Source organism: Mangifera indica, chromosome 17 (genome assembly GCF_011075055.1).
Source record: "Mangifera indica cultivar Alphonso chromosome 17, CATAS_Mindica_2.1, whole genome shotgun sequence".
Taxonomy (NCBI): Eukaryota; Viridiplantae; Streptophyta; class Magnoliopsida; order Sapindales; family Anacardiaceae; genus Mangifera; species Mangifera indica.
The window spans coordinates 944,404-961,894 of NC_058153.1; the positions used below are offsets into that span (position 1 = coordinate 944,404).

The window sequence follows — 17,491 nt, forward strand, 5'->3', positions numbered from 1 at the left end:
TTTCATCTCTTTCTTCTTACAACCACCCCCATACCTTTGCCATTTGAAAATTTCACCACATCTCAATCATGAAATTAACTGCCCAGTTCACTCGGTCTCTTCCGGTGTTCCTCTGCTGTTGATCTATGCTCTTTGCTAGCTCTTCTCCACTACTTTTGACAATTTGTCCACTCTTCACATTATCATAAATCCTGTCTTTTATTCTCGCACTCGATATATGGACATTAATATTTACTTTATTTATGAGTTGGTTGCCCAAGAGACTCCTGGCCTTTGACATGTTTCAATGATCTCTTTGCTTGTGGATATATTCATGGAGGGATTGTCTCACGAGTGTTTTGAATTAAAAATCAAATAACACTTGATCATAATATGTTTATATGTATACTCAAAGTAATTACGCATAACATTGCTAATACTTTACGGGTATCAAGTGCAGGTTCAAGTCCTCAATTCGGAAGTATGAAGTCAACAGTTTCAATAGTTGGAAGATCAAACCAAATTTGGGTGGAAGGAGAAGGAATGCATCATGCATTATATTTTAAAAAGAACGTTTGTGGAAATTGGACAGTATCTTACAACAATAGGTTTGTTGAAAGTAAAACATTTAAGCTTCAGAAAGAAAGAAAGAAGCCAGCTTTCCTTCCGGCTGTAGAGGGAGATTCTGTGGCTATACTAGCAGGAATTCTTTTGAATACGGTACACGGTGTTCTATTCCATTTGGCTAATAGGCTATGGTGTTCTTTTGAATAGGGTATTTGGTGTCGCATTAATTTAAGATAATTTGTTTAATTTCCCAGTTGAGATTTGGCGAAGCAAATGGACATATGATTAACACAAACGTGTTTGAGCATTCTGGGAAGTTGTATTCCATTGCAGAGAATTACCTTCCTCAGGAGGTTGACATTTCTACCTTGGAAACTTTGGATGATTGGGATGTCAATGGAGCCTGGAATCGACCATTCACAAGCCATCCAAAGGTTTTTTCTTATTTGTTTATTTTTTCAATCTACCACGACCACACATTGCTTGTTGGGTTATCCCATATGGGATGGAAAAAGATGACGGAAAGTCTTACTTTTTGAAATAGCTTTCAGGGCGGAATAAGTCTAATAGTATTTAATAGTCGAATAAGGATCCTATGGCAACAATTTTATCTAAGTGTCTGCCGGAATGATTGATTAATCTGAAGGTCCAATCAGTAGCCCCTTACCCCTTGGGAAAGGGGTTAGATGTCTCTATATAAAGTGTGAGGGAAATCCTCACCCTTGAGCTAGTTATGGTTTATACTGTTTTTTGTTTTACTTACATTTCCAGTCAAATTATCTTGAGGGAAAATAATAATAATTAGTTTCATCCAACACAGAAAGCTCCAGAGTCAGGAGAGCTAGTGATGATGGAGTTATTTCTGGTAATTGATTGTTTGTTGATTGTGTTCCATTCTGAATTTCTTCAATAGCCACAAGATGATGATACCAAATTAATGGATTTTATTGAATTATTTCTCACTTCAGCTGATGGCACGAAGCTAACTCATAAGGCTGATTTGAAGTTCAATAGGAGTGTTCTTAGCCATGAAATTGGAGTTACCCTGAAAGTAAGTTGATCTTTGAACTTAAATATGCCGCCACGGTTCTTGTATATGAAGCAATTCCCTTCTGTCCAATAAAACCAATTACAGGAAAATATAAGCATGGAGGTTATGAGCTGCAATTCACTTTTTCTTTTTTTGCGGCGTCAGGTACAACATAATAATGGATTATGCTCTTACAACTGACTTTGACAGACTTCTCAGAGGTGGACAGTGAGTACAGATCTTGTGCTTGGCTAATGCTCTGTCAAATCAATCTAGTGTTAATAAATACCCTTAAATTCCTAGAGTTTGTGACTTGCAGATTTATGAAATTTGAAAAGGAAGGCCATGCAAGAATAGGAGTAATGCCTCGTTATGGAAATGCAGATTCAGTAGAATGGTTTGAGGTAGAACCATACTGCACATTTCACCTGATCAACTGCTTTGAAGATGGTGATGAGGTCAGTAAAACCTTCAATGTCCTCTAGATCATAAAATTCCTCATGAATCTAACAGAAAAATTAATTAGAGATCTCTCAAGTTATTGTGAGGGGATGCAGGTCTCTCCAAGCCATCATCCCAGGTCCTGATTGGGATCAAGAAAAGTTTGAGTAGTTCTCCAGGGGATTCAAGTTCACAAATTATACTGAAAAGAATCCCCATAATTCAATGCAAGATGGGTTTCTTTTTACTCATGCATATGAATGGAGATTAAACATGGAAACAGGAGAGGTGAAGGAGAGAAATCTCTCTGTTACCGACTTGTCCATGGAAATTCCTATGGTCAATGAGAAATATACTGGTTTAAAGCATAAATATGGCTACACCCAAGTGGTAGATTCCATTGCAAGCTCAATGGCTGGTATAACAAAATTTCATCAAAATTATATTTTGTCCCATGGAACTGAAATGCCCTTCAAACATTATACTGGTTTTTTTCTTCATGTCAGGCCTTCCTAAATATGGTGGTCTAGCAAAGCTGTACCTTGATGAACCACCAGCATTGCCCGAGCCAACAGAGGTACTGAATCCCTTTATCAGAGTAGTAAAATGATATCTGGACTTTGATTTATACATACTTGCTAGTTCTGATTACCGCATTTTCCATGAAATTAGATAAGGACCAAAGCAATCAGCTAATAGAAGTGGAGTACCATAAGTTTGCGGAGAGCAACCTTTGCAGCGGCACTGTGTTTGTGGCAAGACATGGAGCTTCTGAAGAAGATGATGGTTGGCTTGTCTCTTTTGTCCACAATGAGGAGACTGATAATACGCAAGTAAGTGCACTGCTCTGAAATCAGCCAGATCTCAATATATTTGTTCCATAATGTGTGATTAGAAGTTTAATTCAGGATGAGGATTCTTTTATCGCAGGTTCATATAATTGATGCAAAGAAGTTGGAAAGTGGACCAGTTGCCAAAATTGCGCTGCCACAGGGTGCCATATGGTTTTCATTTAAGTAGCACGAAAACTCACAATAGGGTGCGTTTTCACATTTTGGAAACGTTTCTAGTTTCGAAACTCTCCAAAACTTATACAAAACGTTTTGGGTCAATTCAAAATTTTTAAATAATTTTGAAACGCATTTCTTTTAAAAAAAAAATCGTAAAATCAATTAAATACACATCTTTTATATTGTTGGACCTAAAATGTCTTTAAATCTTATACTGAATTCATCTCTTTTCTACTTTTTGATCTATTACTTATCTCCTCCCTAACATGTTATATAGATTGGTATATATTGTTTTTTTCTTAAATATCTATATGTGCTTACTCAAAAATAATTTACAATAGGTTCTATAATTATATTTTATAGTATTTTTTCTTTTTATTTTTTTTATTATTTATTTTTATACTATATAAGTTTATGTATTTTTGTTATAAAAAATTTGACATTTAAAAAAAAAAACCCTTATATTTTTTATATTTATAAATTTTTTTACGTTTCCATTTCCTATATTTTTAAAAAAATATATTTTCACATTTTCATTTCTACATTTTCATGTTTTCGCATTTTCGTTTCTGTGCTATATAGATTTTCATGGAGCTTTTGTGCCAATTCCCAGTCATCCTTGGAATCTTTTGCCGTGTTGTCATTTTCTGCCAAAATTCCTGGTTTACCTTGTACTTCAGCTTCTTGATGTTGAACCTTGGGCACGATTGCGCAAAGTGGAAAACCAGTAAAAACCTTATGAATTGGTCGGTCAAAGCAAAAAACCAGTTTGTCTACAATCTAAGGTAGGAGAGAATCGGATATAACGCGTCCGTGGTGCAACCAAAGTGTGGTGTGAGCTAGTTGGTGGAGTAGTGGTTTGGTATAGAAGCCTAACAATGCAAAACTGATATGGCGCATTGACAGAAGAGGAAAGCTCGTGTGGTGTATGGAAGGCAACGTAAGATCTTCTAACGGAGCGTGTAGAATTTGATGAAAGCACAAGGGCATCAGCGTTGAACTCGTTGTTATGACAAGATGTGTTTGATCTGTTAAGGAGTTTCTTCTGACAACAACGACTATAAATAGTAACACAAAAGAAGGCGTCAATTACAAACGTTATTGAAAAAAATCATTAAACCTTTCGGAAACCACCTGAGAGGGAGATGCATGATATCTAGTCGATGGCTGGAATGGAGTGGTCACTAGAATAGGTGATTGGAAAATATCAAACCCTAGAAAAGAAAATGCAAACTTCTCAAATTTTAAGTAAAGGAATTATTAATTTTTTAAATTAAGGAAGAAAATGAAATAAAATTTTAATTTTTAAATTTTTTTTATTAAATAACGATTTTAACTTTAATCTTAATAGAAAATTTTAACAAAAAAATAAGTATTTAAATTTTTAAAATCTTACAAGTGGAAGTTTGAAAATACACCAAACCTCAGGTGAGAATAAGTCTTTAGACCTGAAAGGCTAATAGTCGGCCCTAATGACACAATGCAATGCCATTTGGCCTGCGAAACTGAAGCATTGGCAATCAGGGAAAGTTTTTTAAGTTCTTATGAACCTTACTTTGACCCTTACATAAACAAAGGATCAAGCCTTGAGGAATCTTCCATTTTTATAAGACAGCACCGAGTTTAATAACTTTCAGATAACCTAAAAATTTAACATAAGATTGCAGGTTGAATTTATTTATACAAGTGGGATAAATGGAGACAGCATAGAAAGACAAAACAGAAGAAAACAAAAAGAGAAAAAAAATACCCTTCTGAAACACTGCATCTTATGGACCTATACAGATCATTGGGTCAAGGAAAGGTATCCAGCTGAGTAGAAAATTCAGTGGAGAAGAAGATAAATTTAACAGAAGAGACAGCAAGTTTGGTCATTTAGCCATGAGCCAACTGGGTGTACTCATTATCATAGTTCTTTGCTTGTTCTTTCATGTCAGAGCCCAAAACATTTCATACTCTGAACATCTCAATGTTCTTCATTCTCTCCAGACAAATCTTTCGGCAGTTCTTGGGGTCTTCTCTACAGTGTTTTCTTTATTACTTTTGGTACTTGCCTACGCAAGATTTTGCCCAACAAATCCATTTGATTTTATGAGTCAAATTAGTAATCAAAATACTGCCCATCGCCAGAGCCAAACTTTCCAGGAACTTATTCGATCATCACCTAGATCTTCAGGGATTGATAGAGCAGTGATAGACTCAATCCCTTTTTTCAGATTTTCATTGCTGAAGGGGTCGAAAGAAGGCCTTGAATGTGCAGTTTGCATATCAAGATTTGAAGATAGTGAAATTCTAAGATTGTTGCCAAAGTGCAGGCATGCATTTCATGTCACATGCATTGACCAGTGGCTAGAAAGCCACTCTAGCTGCCCTCTCTGCAGACACAAGTTTGACATAAAAGACCTCAGGAGCATCAGCTTGAGGCTCTCGGGAAACCCTTCAAATCTTACAGACGATCCAAATCTTGAGCTATTTGTTCAAAGAGAGCAAGACCGTCAAGCCTCATTGAGGTTCAACATTGGCAACAGCTTCAGAAATGCTGAAAAGGGTAAGAAAGAAGAAGAATTGCTTATTCAAGAGGTGAATAGGAATCAGGAAAAACTCCTGCATAAGTTCAACCACAAAATCATTGTCTCTAATGTTGTAATTAAGAGTCGATGGAGTGATGTTAATGCTTCGGACTTACTGTTCTTAAACTCTGAGATGCTTCGTGCTGTATCAAGCAATAGAATATCTCGTTCCAGTTCAACAAGAGGAAGATCTCATTACGAGTCCAAGTTCAGTGGGCAAGACAGAAACCATTCAGATTCATCTTCAAGCTTGGCGAATTCTTCAGAGAAGAGATCAATGTCTGAGATCATCAACTTTGCAAGGTTCAGAGATTTCGGTTTAAGACAGAAGATAAGCCAAGCTTCACCTGGCGGCAGTGGAAGAAAAGAAGAGAGAATAAGAAGGCTTTGGTTGCCGATAGTGCAGCGAACAGTTCACCGGTTTGTACGTGGAGAAAGAAACTTAGAGGAAGAACAGGAGGAGAAAAAGACTGCTTTGAACGTGTAAATTCGACTCTCAGAATCACCCTACAGGGTGAATCTTCTTGCTGTAAAGGAAATTCAGGGGTTGTTAACCTATAATATCAATAGAGGTAAAGTACAGAATTGTCATGATCAGGCCATTGATGCTTTTTTGCTTGTGTTTTTCTCCTCTTATCATACGAGGGAATCATACCCTAAGAGTTGTCGAGATTGGAGAGGTCAAAGTCACATAAACTGGACAACAGAAGCCTATAATTGTCATGATCATTGACATTGATGCTTTTTCTGTTTGTGTTTTTCTTCTGTTTCTGCTGTAATCCCAAGCATAAGGCATGATATTTGATATGTGAAATTTATGATTTTGAGTTGTTAACATTAACTGCTAGTTTTTAGCTTGTGGTTTTGTCAAAATTGTTTCATTTGATATATTGCAATATTCACTTGGGACTACCAATAAGCGCTAGCGCACATCTAGCCTCTGTGAGCATTGGGGTTGTGAAGCGAGATAATATGTTAGTTGTCAATTGTGGTAGTATATTACTATCCCAAGTGCAAGGGTGGTAATGCCAACATTATGGCATTCACTAGGGGCTAGTTAGGAGTTAGAATGCAGTCAACCTACGTGAGCATCAGTGTTGTAAAGTGTAGTGATATATTACAATCCCAAGTACAAACTATGAGACTTAAATTTTACATTGGAAAATATGAACATCTTATGTAGGGTTTATATGATTTTAAAATTTTCAATCTCAACAACTACCTTTTGAGATATGGTTCTTCTAATATTCGTATGACTTTCATCCACTCATTTCATACAACATTGATTATGCATACAGAATAGGCTGCAAGGATTCTCAAGTGAGTTTTCTGAAACCCTCCTAAGTGAGAAACTAGACCCCCAAATTTGTTTTATCTGTTCAACCATATTTCATCCATAAATCATGGATGGCTCAATCAAGCCGAATCCTGATTTTACCGAGTGACTGATTTGCATGCATCTACCTTGACTGGGTACTGAAGGCGTAGGAGTTGTCCAGGGGATGTATTTTCTGGTTCAAGCTGCCCGCTCAATCTAAACATAATTAAAATCGTCCCAAAGAGAAGAAAAAAAAAAGCCAAAATTTGTTGCTTTCACTAGCATTACTAGAATTGTCTATGGCAGATCTGTTTGGACTCTTTCATTGTATAACTTACCACACATTTTTAAAAGGATTAAAATACTATTTCCCTGTCTTCACCCTCTTGTCTCATCCTGGAAAGAATCCAGAAATCCACTTTATATTCTGTGATTTTGTTCATGCATTATCATAATGTGAAGTGGGAGATCAGTCCTTGAATATATTATATAGTTTTTGTGCAAGCTATATGAAGACTACTACTTTCTTCTGTTTGTCTTAAAATATAACCCAAATGGTCTGCATTTCCACAGTGTCACTCTATGGAAACAGGGTTACTCTGTTTCTCAAATAAATTATTGCCTTTTCATGTATTTTCCCCATGCTAAAGTAAATACCGGTCCAAAAATGGTTTACATAATTGCAAATGTGTAAAATCAGAATCAAAATCAATAGTATCAGTCTTGAAAAGTGCTATTGGGCATTTCTCTTATGCCGGTAGACTTGTGCTCATCAACTCCATCTTGTTTAGCATTCAAATCTATTGGGCCTCTATCTTTATGCTTCCCTCTAAGGTGATCAAGGAGACTGAATCCATGTTGAGAGCTCTCTTTTGGGATGGAGTTGGTCTAAATTGAAGGAAAGCCAAAGTAGCTTGAAATGAAATGCAAGCCAAAAAATGGAGGTCTCAAAATTTTTAGCTGCAAGGAGTGGAATAAGGCTGCCTTTTCAAAACACATGGGACCTTTGCAACCCTTTAAGCAACTCTCTTTGGGTAGATTGGATTAAAACTAATGGAATTGGGAATAGAAGTTTATGAGAGATAAATGTTGGAAATTCTAGCCTTTAGAATTGGAAAAAATTAATGAAGCTTAGGGAGTTTATGAAGAATCGAATCAAGATGGAGATTGGTGATGGTGAGGCTACTCTTTTTTGGAAGGATTGTTGGCATCCCTTTGGTCCTCTTATTGAGAGCTTTGGAGAAAGAATTCCCTATGAAGCTCGTTCGAATTTAAATTGCAAAGTGAAGACGATAGTCAATGGAAAACTTAGAGATGGCCTAATGTTTTGTCCTTAAATTTAATGGAGGTTAAGAACTTGGTTGATTTTTTACCTTCAAGTGAAAAGGACAGGTTGGTGTGGCTCCCCAACCATAATGGTAAGCTTTTTATCAACGTAGCTTGGAATGAAATTAGAGCCAAATGTAGGTTTGTTGGAATGGGGTGGTGTGGCATAAAAAAATATATTCCTAGGCATTCTCTTATTCTTTGGATGGCTATGAAGGGGAAGCTTCCCATGAGAGCTAAACTTGCAAAATATAGTGTTATTAATTTGGCAAAGTGTGTCCTTTGTAATGAAAAGGAAGAAGACTTGAACCACCTTCTCTTCCAATGCTCTTTTAGCCAATTCATTTGGTGTGGGTTATTGGAGCTATGCCATAGAAGATATATTTGTCAACGTTGGAGCATTTATGTGGAAAGGATCGCTCATTCTTGGAGGAAAAACAGCTTGCAAAATCTAATGTGCAAGATGAGTCTTGTGGCCATGGTGTATGCAATTTGGATGGACCAAAGAGCAGATTATGAGCAGCATCAAGAGAGTGTGTGGCCATAAAGGATCAGAGTTCAAGAATATAAAAAGATCAAGAAGGAACGAAGAAGTTGCTAAGAGATGGGGTTTCTCGAGCTGTATCTTCAAAGAAGCATTACAAAGTTAATACTTTGGATAGCTTTTTTGTGGCTTGTTTATCTAACTTGTAAGTTATTTTGCAGGTTTATGTTAGATATGTTGAGGTGGTCAAGGTTGTTTAAGAAGGTTGAGCCCCGGGTTTCAGCTTTGTTTGATTGCAGTGTGTTTCCCATAGGTCTAGCAAAAAGATGAAAGACCTTTTTGCTGTTGCTTCTTATGGCTGGTTCTCTCTTTGCTCTTGTTTTCGTCTTATTGGTCCATCTCTTGTTTATTTAGTCAAGTTGTTGGTAGTCTTATTTAAGATAAAGGCTATGTTGAAGGCCTTTCTTGCTTGTTTCCCTAATTCTTGTTGGCCTCTTGTCCTCCTGGTTAGTTAAGAATTCTGAAGGCAAAAGTTATGTTGCCTTCTTATTGCTGGTTGGGCGGCTACATTGTTGTTTGCTGGTTTTTGTCCTTTAAGGAAGCTGCTTCTATTGGTTTCAATCTGTAGGAATCTTTTTTGTTGGCTCGACGGTTTCATTTTGCTTGCTGGTGTTGCCCCTTGCTTTTCTTTCCAATCTAAGAAGGCTTAGAGTCTGTGGTTGGTGTTGTTACCTTGTTTTATCCTTGTGTAAATGGATGTACATGGTTTTAGACGTATTTTGGGCTGGTTTGTTCTTTAGTCTTTGTGTGCAGAGCTTTCTCTTATTTTCAATTTTATTTTTGTTTGGCGGGATAAAAAGTAAGAGAGTGGTATTTTCATGTTGTTGTTTGTTTTCGGCTCTGCCGTTTTCTTTGTTTTGAGCTTTCAAGTCCCTTTGCTTTGTTTAATACATACTTAGCAAAAAAAAAAATTCTCACTCCAATAGAGGTGATTCTAGAGATAAAGCGGCTAACTGTTTTATTTGGGCATCCAAAGATGAAATTTTAACAAAATTAGAGCTGAAACTCATTGTTCTTAAACCCTGGATGAGATTTTAGCAAAATTGGAGTGAGAAACCCGTTGTTCTTAAGCATCCAGCGATGAGATTTTACCAAATTTGTAGTTGGAACCCTTTGTCCTTAAACATGGGCTCTGAAACCATTTCTATGATCTTAAAAAGTGTCATTAAGTTTCTCTCACCCAAAAAACTAGCTTAATGGTTTGAGTCTTTTCCTTACACTTTTATACTCATATCCAGCTAAATTTCCAATCACTGTGGCAACAAATAGAATGGACAATGTTAGGCAACATGTTCATTGTTTATTACTGACAACTAGCATGGATCTATACCAGAAGAAATGGCCATAGTCACCTCAAACTTCTGGATTCTGATTACCCTATTATCACCTGCAATGAAAGAGTAGCTAGTAATGACTAAATAATTCCTCGGCATCAATTGACTTTTACATGGAAAAATAAACCAAATGTACAAGTATTTCACATACTAGCAATGAAACACTAACAAATGCAAGGCCAACTAGCAAAATTAGCAATGCTATGTACAATCAGTTTTAAATACTCAAATGATGTATCATCGTGTAATAAGTGTTACTTTATCTTTAATTTATTACTATAACATATTATATAGATACTCAATTAGACACCGTGTTAGCGATGTCAATTTTTCTAATTCTAATATAGATGAAAACCCCCTTGATCAGAGCTATCAAGGTCCGAGTTACTAGTAGATTCTCCTTTCTTCTTCGACGTGAGCATCTCTTCAACCCGACTAACACTACTATTGGGGCTTCCTTTTCTGTCTTTACTCTTCCTCCATTCCCGTTTTCTATGCCAATGCCTCGCCAACAGCACCCCCAGTCCGATAAATATGAGCAAAGTGCTCCCTCCCCCAACACAAATTATCGTCACCAACACTCCTGCCATCCCTTGCCCATGAGGCATAATCGTCCATATGGAAGCCAGATAAGCTGCAGCCATAAATGAAACCGACACCCACATCAGTTTATGTGTAACCATCAATAGTTTCATCATGGATTTTCTCCGGAAAGGAATGATGCTCACTAGGAAAATGACTATGCCTAGAGACAGAAATAATGCCACAATGTTGCAGACCATAAAGACCTTAAAAGAAGTCTTTCTTCCCATTATGCACTTCCCAGTAGTTTGGTTGAATCCCCCAGGAGGGTTTACTCCAGCAGCAAATGCAACCGTTGCTATCAAAACCGCAACAACTGTGATTGTGTTTCGTGCATTGCGTATGCCCTCATTCTGTAGCTCAATCTGCTTTTCTCGGCGACGACGATGAGAATGGCGCTGATGTCGGAGTGGAGATTCAAGGCCCTTTTTAGGCCGCGAAGGGGGTGTGTTTGGATAGCTGTCTTGTATAGCTTGAAATTCTTGTGACATTGGTGGCAACTGGTCACATCTTTTAGCGCCTGCTTCTTGTAATGCAGGTAAAATCACAAGAACACCAGAATTAGTTGCATCGCCTTCAACAACATCAAGAGCCGTGTATCCCTTTCTGTTTATTGCATTTACATTAATGCCAAGCTTCAGTATGTAGATGACCATCTAGTCACAAGACAAAATGTTTCAGCTATAAGAATAATTTGGCAACAGATTAAAAAATGACCTGCAATATGGCAACCGGATAAGTAGGGGCCGAATGTCTTAATTCTCAATCCCACAAGAAAAACCTATCATTACCCTATCTCCAGTATAGGGATTACGAGAAATCTTTGTCCCATCCCCTTATGCGGGGAAAATTTATCTCCCTATTCCTATGGGAAAATTCCCTATATTTTCCCTTTTGTCATGACATATTTGTAATAATTCAAAATTTTAGGTAATTTAATATATACGGATTTAAAAAATATCTAAAGAAGGGGAGGGAGGGAATGAACCAAAAATATATTTATCCCCTTCTCCAATTTTGCCCCAGTCCCCATCTCTGTCTTCATCTTTATCGAGGAGTCTTCTCCTCATGCGGGAAGAAATGGGCTAAAAATTTTGCAGATCGGATTACCATATCTATGAGCAAGGAACTTACAGTAGAGAGCTTTCCTGCGGTTGCTAAATGCAAGATAGTGTTGCCATCGTTATCAGCCATGTTGGCCAGCTTCGTGATGTTCAGGCACTCCATCAGGTATTTAACAGCTTCATATTGATTATTCTTTACTGCAAGATGAAGAACAGTCTCTCCAGAAAAGGTTCTCATCTCGGCTGACTCAAGACTGGTTGATAGGATCTCATCAATGATGTTTATACGGCCTTTGATGGCAGCCAAGTGGAGTGGCGTTCGACCTTCATTGTCTTGTAAAGAAGAGAGGTCTGGGTCTAACTTTAGAAGCTCCCTGGTTGTGTCTAGATGGCCTTTGCTGCAAGAAAGGTGCAATGGTGTGCTCCCATTGAAGTCCTTTTTCCATGCCAATTCTGACCGCGCCACTAGAAGCTCTTTCACTATCTCTGCCGCATGTAGAAATAACAAGTTAATAGCTGCCTTGTATAATAGCTGAACTTTGTTATCCTCTTTCTTGTTTAAAGATTAAACTTTTGATATTTTACTGTGACTTAATTTTCATTATCTAACTAATTGCTTGCTTTCAAAATAATCAATTGTAATTGTATTTGTTTAGTCTTTTTAATTAAAAAAATAAAAATTTGAACATACTTGGTTTTTTTAATTGAAGATTTGATAATTTAATCTCTTCGATTAAAAAAAAAAGGGTTTAGTTTCTTTAATTATGATTAGACACGAGCAGAGTTAACTTATTCTCGAAAATTAGTTCAAACTTAATTTGAGCTAAAGTCAAGAGGGTCACTTTTTTTAAAAATTGAAGTAAACTTAAGTTAACAAATTAGACAAATAACTCAATTTGATTCGAATTTGACCTATAATTCGATTAAAGTTATGTCAAATTATTTTCAAAATAATATTATTTTTTCTATTATTGAATAAAACGGTATTATTTGGTTAATGAGAAGTAAATTCAAATCACAAATCTGAACTATGAATTTGAATAATAAACTTAAACTTAACTTTGAAATTTAAACTTATAAATTTCATCCAAATCAAACTAACTCTAACTTTAATTCGATAAATTCAAATAAAATTATTTTTTATTTGGATAAAATTCGATTTGATTTGTGTCTACCTTTGGCATGTGGTAATTCAATACACCCAATCCTTATTATCTCTAGCTATTAATTTATAACTTAATTAATGAAATTACTTGGTCAAAGACTCAAAGTCTAGCACCCAGTCATGTACAAATGACTGTATCAAGCACAGCATGGTTACCTGTATGGCCAGCCCGAGCTGCAGCATGAAGACAAGAGGTGGTGCTGTACATCTCCAACATCAACAGCCTTGGATACTCCAAAAGCTGCTGCACCACAACAAGCTTCCCTGTCTCGCACGCTACATACAGCCCGCTCTCATTGGTTTTGTTCACCTTATAAATTACCCAAGGATCTTTCTCCATCAACATCCTCACAATGCTCAGTCTTCCTTCTCTACAAGCTTCGTGCATCGGCGTCTCCAGTTTCTCGTTCTCAGCCGACGCCATCTCCGGCCACAGCTTCAAAATCTCTGATGCCAACTCCTCGTGGCCAAAACGGGCCGCTAAGTGTAAGACTGAGTTCAAAGGAGGTGGAGGAAGTGCTTGTTCGGTTGTATCTTGAAGATGCTCCTCTTGAAGGATACTGAGAACGGCCGGTATGTCGCCCCTGAGAATTGTCTGATAGAGGCGCCCTTCCATGTTCGGAGATTGGTGATCGAAAAAGAGTTGGAGGTGTGCGCAACGATTTGGGCTGATGAAATAATAAATAATGAAGCAGGAAGCCTTGTTTTTCCACAAACTGAAAGCGCCATGAAATTTCTGCGGTTGCTGCTTTGCAAGAGCATTAACTTCTTTTTCCTAGAAAAATCAATATTTATTTGTTTTTGTTTTTAAATCTCCGTTTGTCTTATAATTACTAGTCAAAAGATTTCAGGTTACACGACGACCCAATGTAAGTGTTTAAGAAATTATGAAATTTGTGTTCACATTTTGTTTTTGAATAAAATTAATAGTATATATTTTTTGCATAAATAATTATACATCTAGATCATTGTCATTACGTGAATTTGTAATTTTAAAATAAAAATAAAATAATTTTTAATTATATTATATAATATTATTTATATTTTTAAGGAAAAATGACTATTTTCCACCTAAATTTTAGCTCACTTTCAAACTCATATCAATGAGAGATAAAAAACTCAAACTCTCACCCATGGTCAAACTATCGTCTAAATTTTCAGTTAGAAAAAAGGATAAAATCATTGTTTTACCTATAAACTTTGAAACTTTAAACTTTTGTCATTCTCCCCTCCACGTTTTAAAAACTAACACTTTAACCCATCCTCAAAGTTTGAAAAATTTAGATTTCATCTCTAAGGTTTGTTTCCTTCTTCAACCATCACCGACGGCTGATGCTTTCCACCGATCTCTTATCTCCAGCTACAAAGAGCGATGAAAGACGACCCTCGCTTAGATCTAGATGATGAAGCGTCGTTTAAATCTGAAAGAACAAACAAAGGAGGATGTTTCGTCATCCTTCGTTGTCACGCTTGGATGACGTGACGAGCGATAAAGGACAACGAAACATCATCCTTCATTGTATGGGTGGTGCGACGAAGAGATCTTCGTCTCTTTGTTGCACCATCGTTGTCACACCAAGAGAAGAAGAAGGCCAAAAACAAGGTCGGAGATGACGCTGGAAGATGAAGTTGAAAAGTGGGGGTGAAACTGCTATTTTTGCAAGTTATGAGGGGCAGCTGAGTTTTAAAAAATATGAAAACCCTTAGTTTGAGGATGAAAATATTACTTTTCAAAGTTTCAAACATTAGGTAAAGGTGAAATGTTAATTTTTAAAACCTAAGGGGGCGGAGAGTAATAAATTTTATAACTTTTTAATATAAACAGTAAAATAATTATTTTACACCTTCATTTAACAGAAAAAATTAACAAAAGTTTGGGTATGGGAGGGAGTTGAAGTTTTTCATCTCCTGTGAGTGTGAGTTTGAGATTGGGTTAAAATTAGGGTGGGAAATAGTCTTTTTCCCTATTTTCAATTATATATTTAAAAAAAATATACACATAATATTATTATTAATTTCTATAACAATAAAATTATGTATACATATATTTGATATACAAATTAGATATACAGAGTATACGTTATTATGTTATTGAATAATTTTGAACAAAATATAAAATAACATGTAATCACATAATGACACATTATTTGTGTACTCAAATTATATACAAAAAAAATGTTTACACATAACATTGTTTTTATAATAATACATATTTATCTTACTGGCTTATATATGTACGTCATAGTTATTAGTATCCTATAATATACGACATGTATTTTACAATATAATACGATACAAGTGAAAAATGATACATATCATAAAGTGTATTAAATTAATATGATACAATAAACATATCATACAATATGATACGTATTATTAATATAGAGCAATATATTTTTTTAAAAGAAAATGATGATATAACATGACTGTATATGAAAATTCTTAAAATTTTATGCGAACATTTTTATATCATTTTTTCGTTTTGTATTAGTAACAATTAATACCCCCGAGGAGAAGCTTAAGTGATAAAAGAAGATGTTTCATATATAAGAGAATATGAGTTCAAGTCTCCTTCAATAATATATCAAAATCAAATTCTTGACTTATTTAATTAAGTGATTGTAGAATCGGTTATTGGATCCAAAATTTGTTCTATCTGATATGATTGATTTGATTCCATAAAAATAATGATTCGGCTCAAATAGGCTCTTATTTTAATTACTCAGTTTTCAGTTGAACATATATATTGTTCAGATTTACCCACTTTAGATGGGCAATATATTTGAAGATTTTTTTTTTTTTGGGTCTAAAATTACAATGTATTTTTATTAGGCACTCCATACAGTCACAACTTATTCTGCTTCTCTTTGTTCTTTTTATTGACACGTTAGCCTCCTGATTTAGAAAATGTGACACAATCTTTTGAGTTTTTCTTTTTTTTTTTTTTTTTGAAAGGAAGAGATTTCATCTATCCTTCAAATGAAGCTTGACTAAGCCAAGTGCCCCATGGATCTAAAAATCCAAGGACAAGAACCCAACAATTAAAAGTTTGAAAATTAATTTTGAAAACAATGGGTACTTGTTGTTTATGTTTAATTTCACATTTATAATCAACAATTAAATTTGATTTGAGATTGAATTAACCCTTCAATAGTAAGCAAAAGGGATCCTAACTAATCTACTTAAAAATTGTGGTGCTCTTCATTTTTATTTATATATTTTATTGCAGTGAGTTTTCAATTGAGAATTGAGACCATTATGGCAAAACTATTTAAATAATATTTATATATATTTAACATCTCTTTTGTTAATGTCAAATTTGTTATTATACTTCGATTAATAAATTTTTATATATAATTATTAATATCTTATTATACATATCATATATATTAAGATATAATACATATAAAAAATAATACATATCTTAAAATATATTAAATTAATTTGATATAATTAATTATATTATAATATAATTAATATATTATATGATACAATGTATATTATCGATATAAATTAATATATTTAAAAAAAAACATAATGAAATAGTATTAGATTATATGAGAAATTTTAAATTTTAAAGGATATTTGTGTAATATTTTTCTAAAATAATGATTTATCAATAAAATATTTTATTTTTTGAAACACAAATCCTACAATATTATAAAATATAATATAAATATGAAAAATTAAATTTTTAACATATAATACAATACATGATTCATCGTGGTCTTAATACTTAATAAATAGTGATTGTAAGTATTATAATTATAATAAAATTATAGGTATAAATTATATACCTAATTAATAATATATTAACATATATTTATATATTAATTTATTTTAAATTTTAAATTATTTAATTATATAATATAATATTATTAATTATCCATAAAATTGTGTTGGTGGTAGCCCTTGTCTTATAATCAAGCCGATGAGAAAAGTCTAGGAAGTACAGCTGATGCACGTCTGGATGACGCCCATGATGATCTCACAACTTATAGTTAAGGGCGACATATACTGCCGAACATTAGAAAAAGCACACCGACAACAAAGTTCAAACACATTCAGCCTAAAGTGGTTATATATAAATAATTAATTCTCTTGTACGGTCAATAAACTAGGATTAGATACGAATTAGGGTAATTCGAAGGCCAAACGACTATTTCCCACCCAAGGTATGCTGTAATGACAAGTTTTCACCCTTTAACTATGGAAACAGCAAACACCCACCTATGGCCGGTTAAATTTAACAAAACTCTAACGGTGATAAGGGTAAAATCGTCATTTTCTCTAGAATATTAAAAATAAACTAAAATAGAGTATATTTTGCCCCCCTAAACTTTAAAAACTAAAATTCCCCCCAGCCTAAGTTTTAAAAAATCGCAGTTTCACCCTCCCGAAGCATTACCGACGGTCTCCGGCTCCATTGCCGACGGTCTCTCCCTCCCGAAGCATCCTCACCTTCCGGAGATCTCTTTTTTCTCCCATTTGGACTTCCAATCGGAGTCGGAGAAGCTGTGGAAGACGAATAACTTCGTTGGGGAAGACGAAGTTCTTCGTC

General features: G+C 35.0%; 2 protein-coding genes and 1 pseudogene across 2 annotated transcripts; 2 read left to right on the plus strand and 1 right to left on the minus strand.

Moving 5' to 3' along the window:
* The first annotated feature begins 372 nt into the window (after nt 1-372).
* Nucleotides 373-4,202, plus strand: LOC123200846 (annotated as a pseudogene).
* Nucleotides 4,203-4,908: 706 nt separating this feature from the next.
* LOC123201166 (E3 ubiquitin-protein ligase ATL42-like) lies at nt 4,909-6,462 on the plus strand. The gene has a single exon (XM_044616635.1). The coding sequence runs from the start codon at nt 4,909-4,911 to the stop codon at nt 6,082-6,084; it is 1,176 nt and encodes a 391-aa protein (XP_044472570.1). The 3' UTR covers nt 6,085-6,462.
* Nucleotides 6,463-10,056: 3,594 nt separating this feature from the next.
* LOC123200391 (ankyrin repeat-containing protein At5g02620-like) lies at nt 10,057-13,640 on the minus strand. The gene is made up of 3 exons (XM_044615558.1): nt 13,087-13,640; nt 11,836-12,251; nt 10,057-11,357 (listed from the first exon to the last, which is right to left on the minus strand). Exons 1-3 carry the CDS (start codon nt 13,544-13,546, stop codon nt 10,458-10,460), a joined length of 1,776 nt encoding a protein of 591 aa, XP_044471493.1. The 5' UTR covers nt 13,547-13,640; the 3' UTR covers nt 10,057-10,457.
* Nucleotides 13,641-17,491: the final 3,851 nt, after the last annotated feature.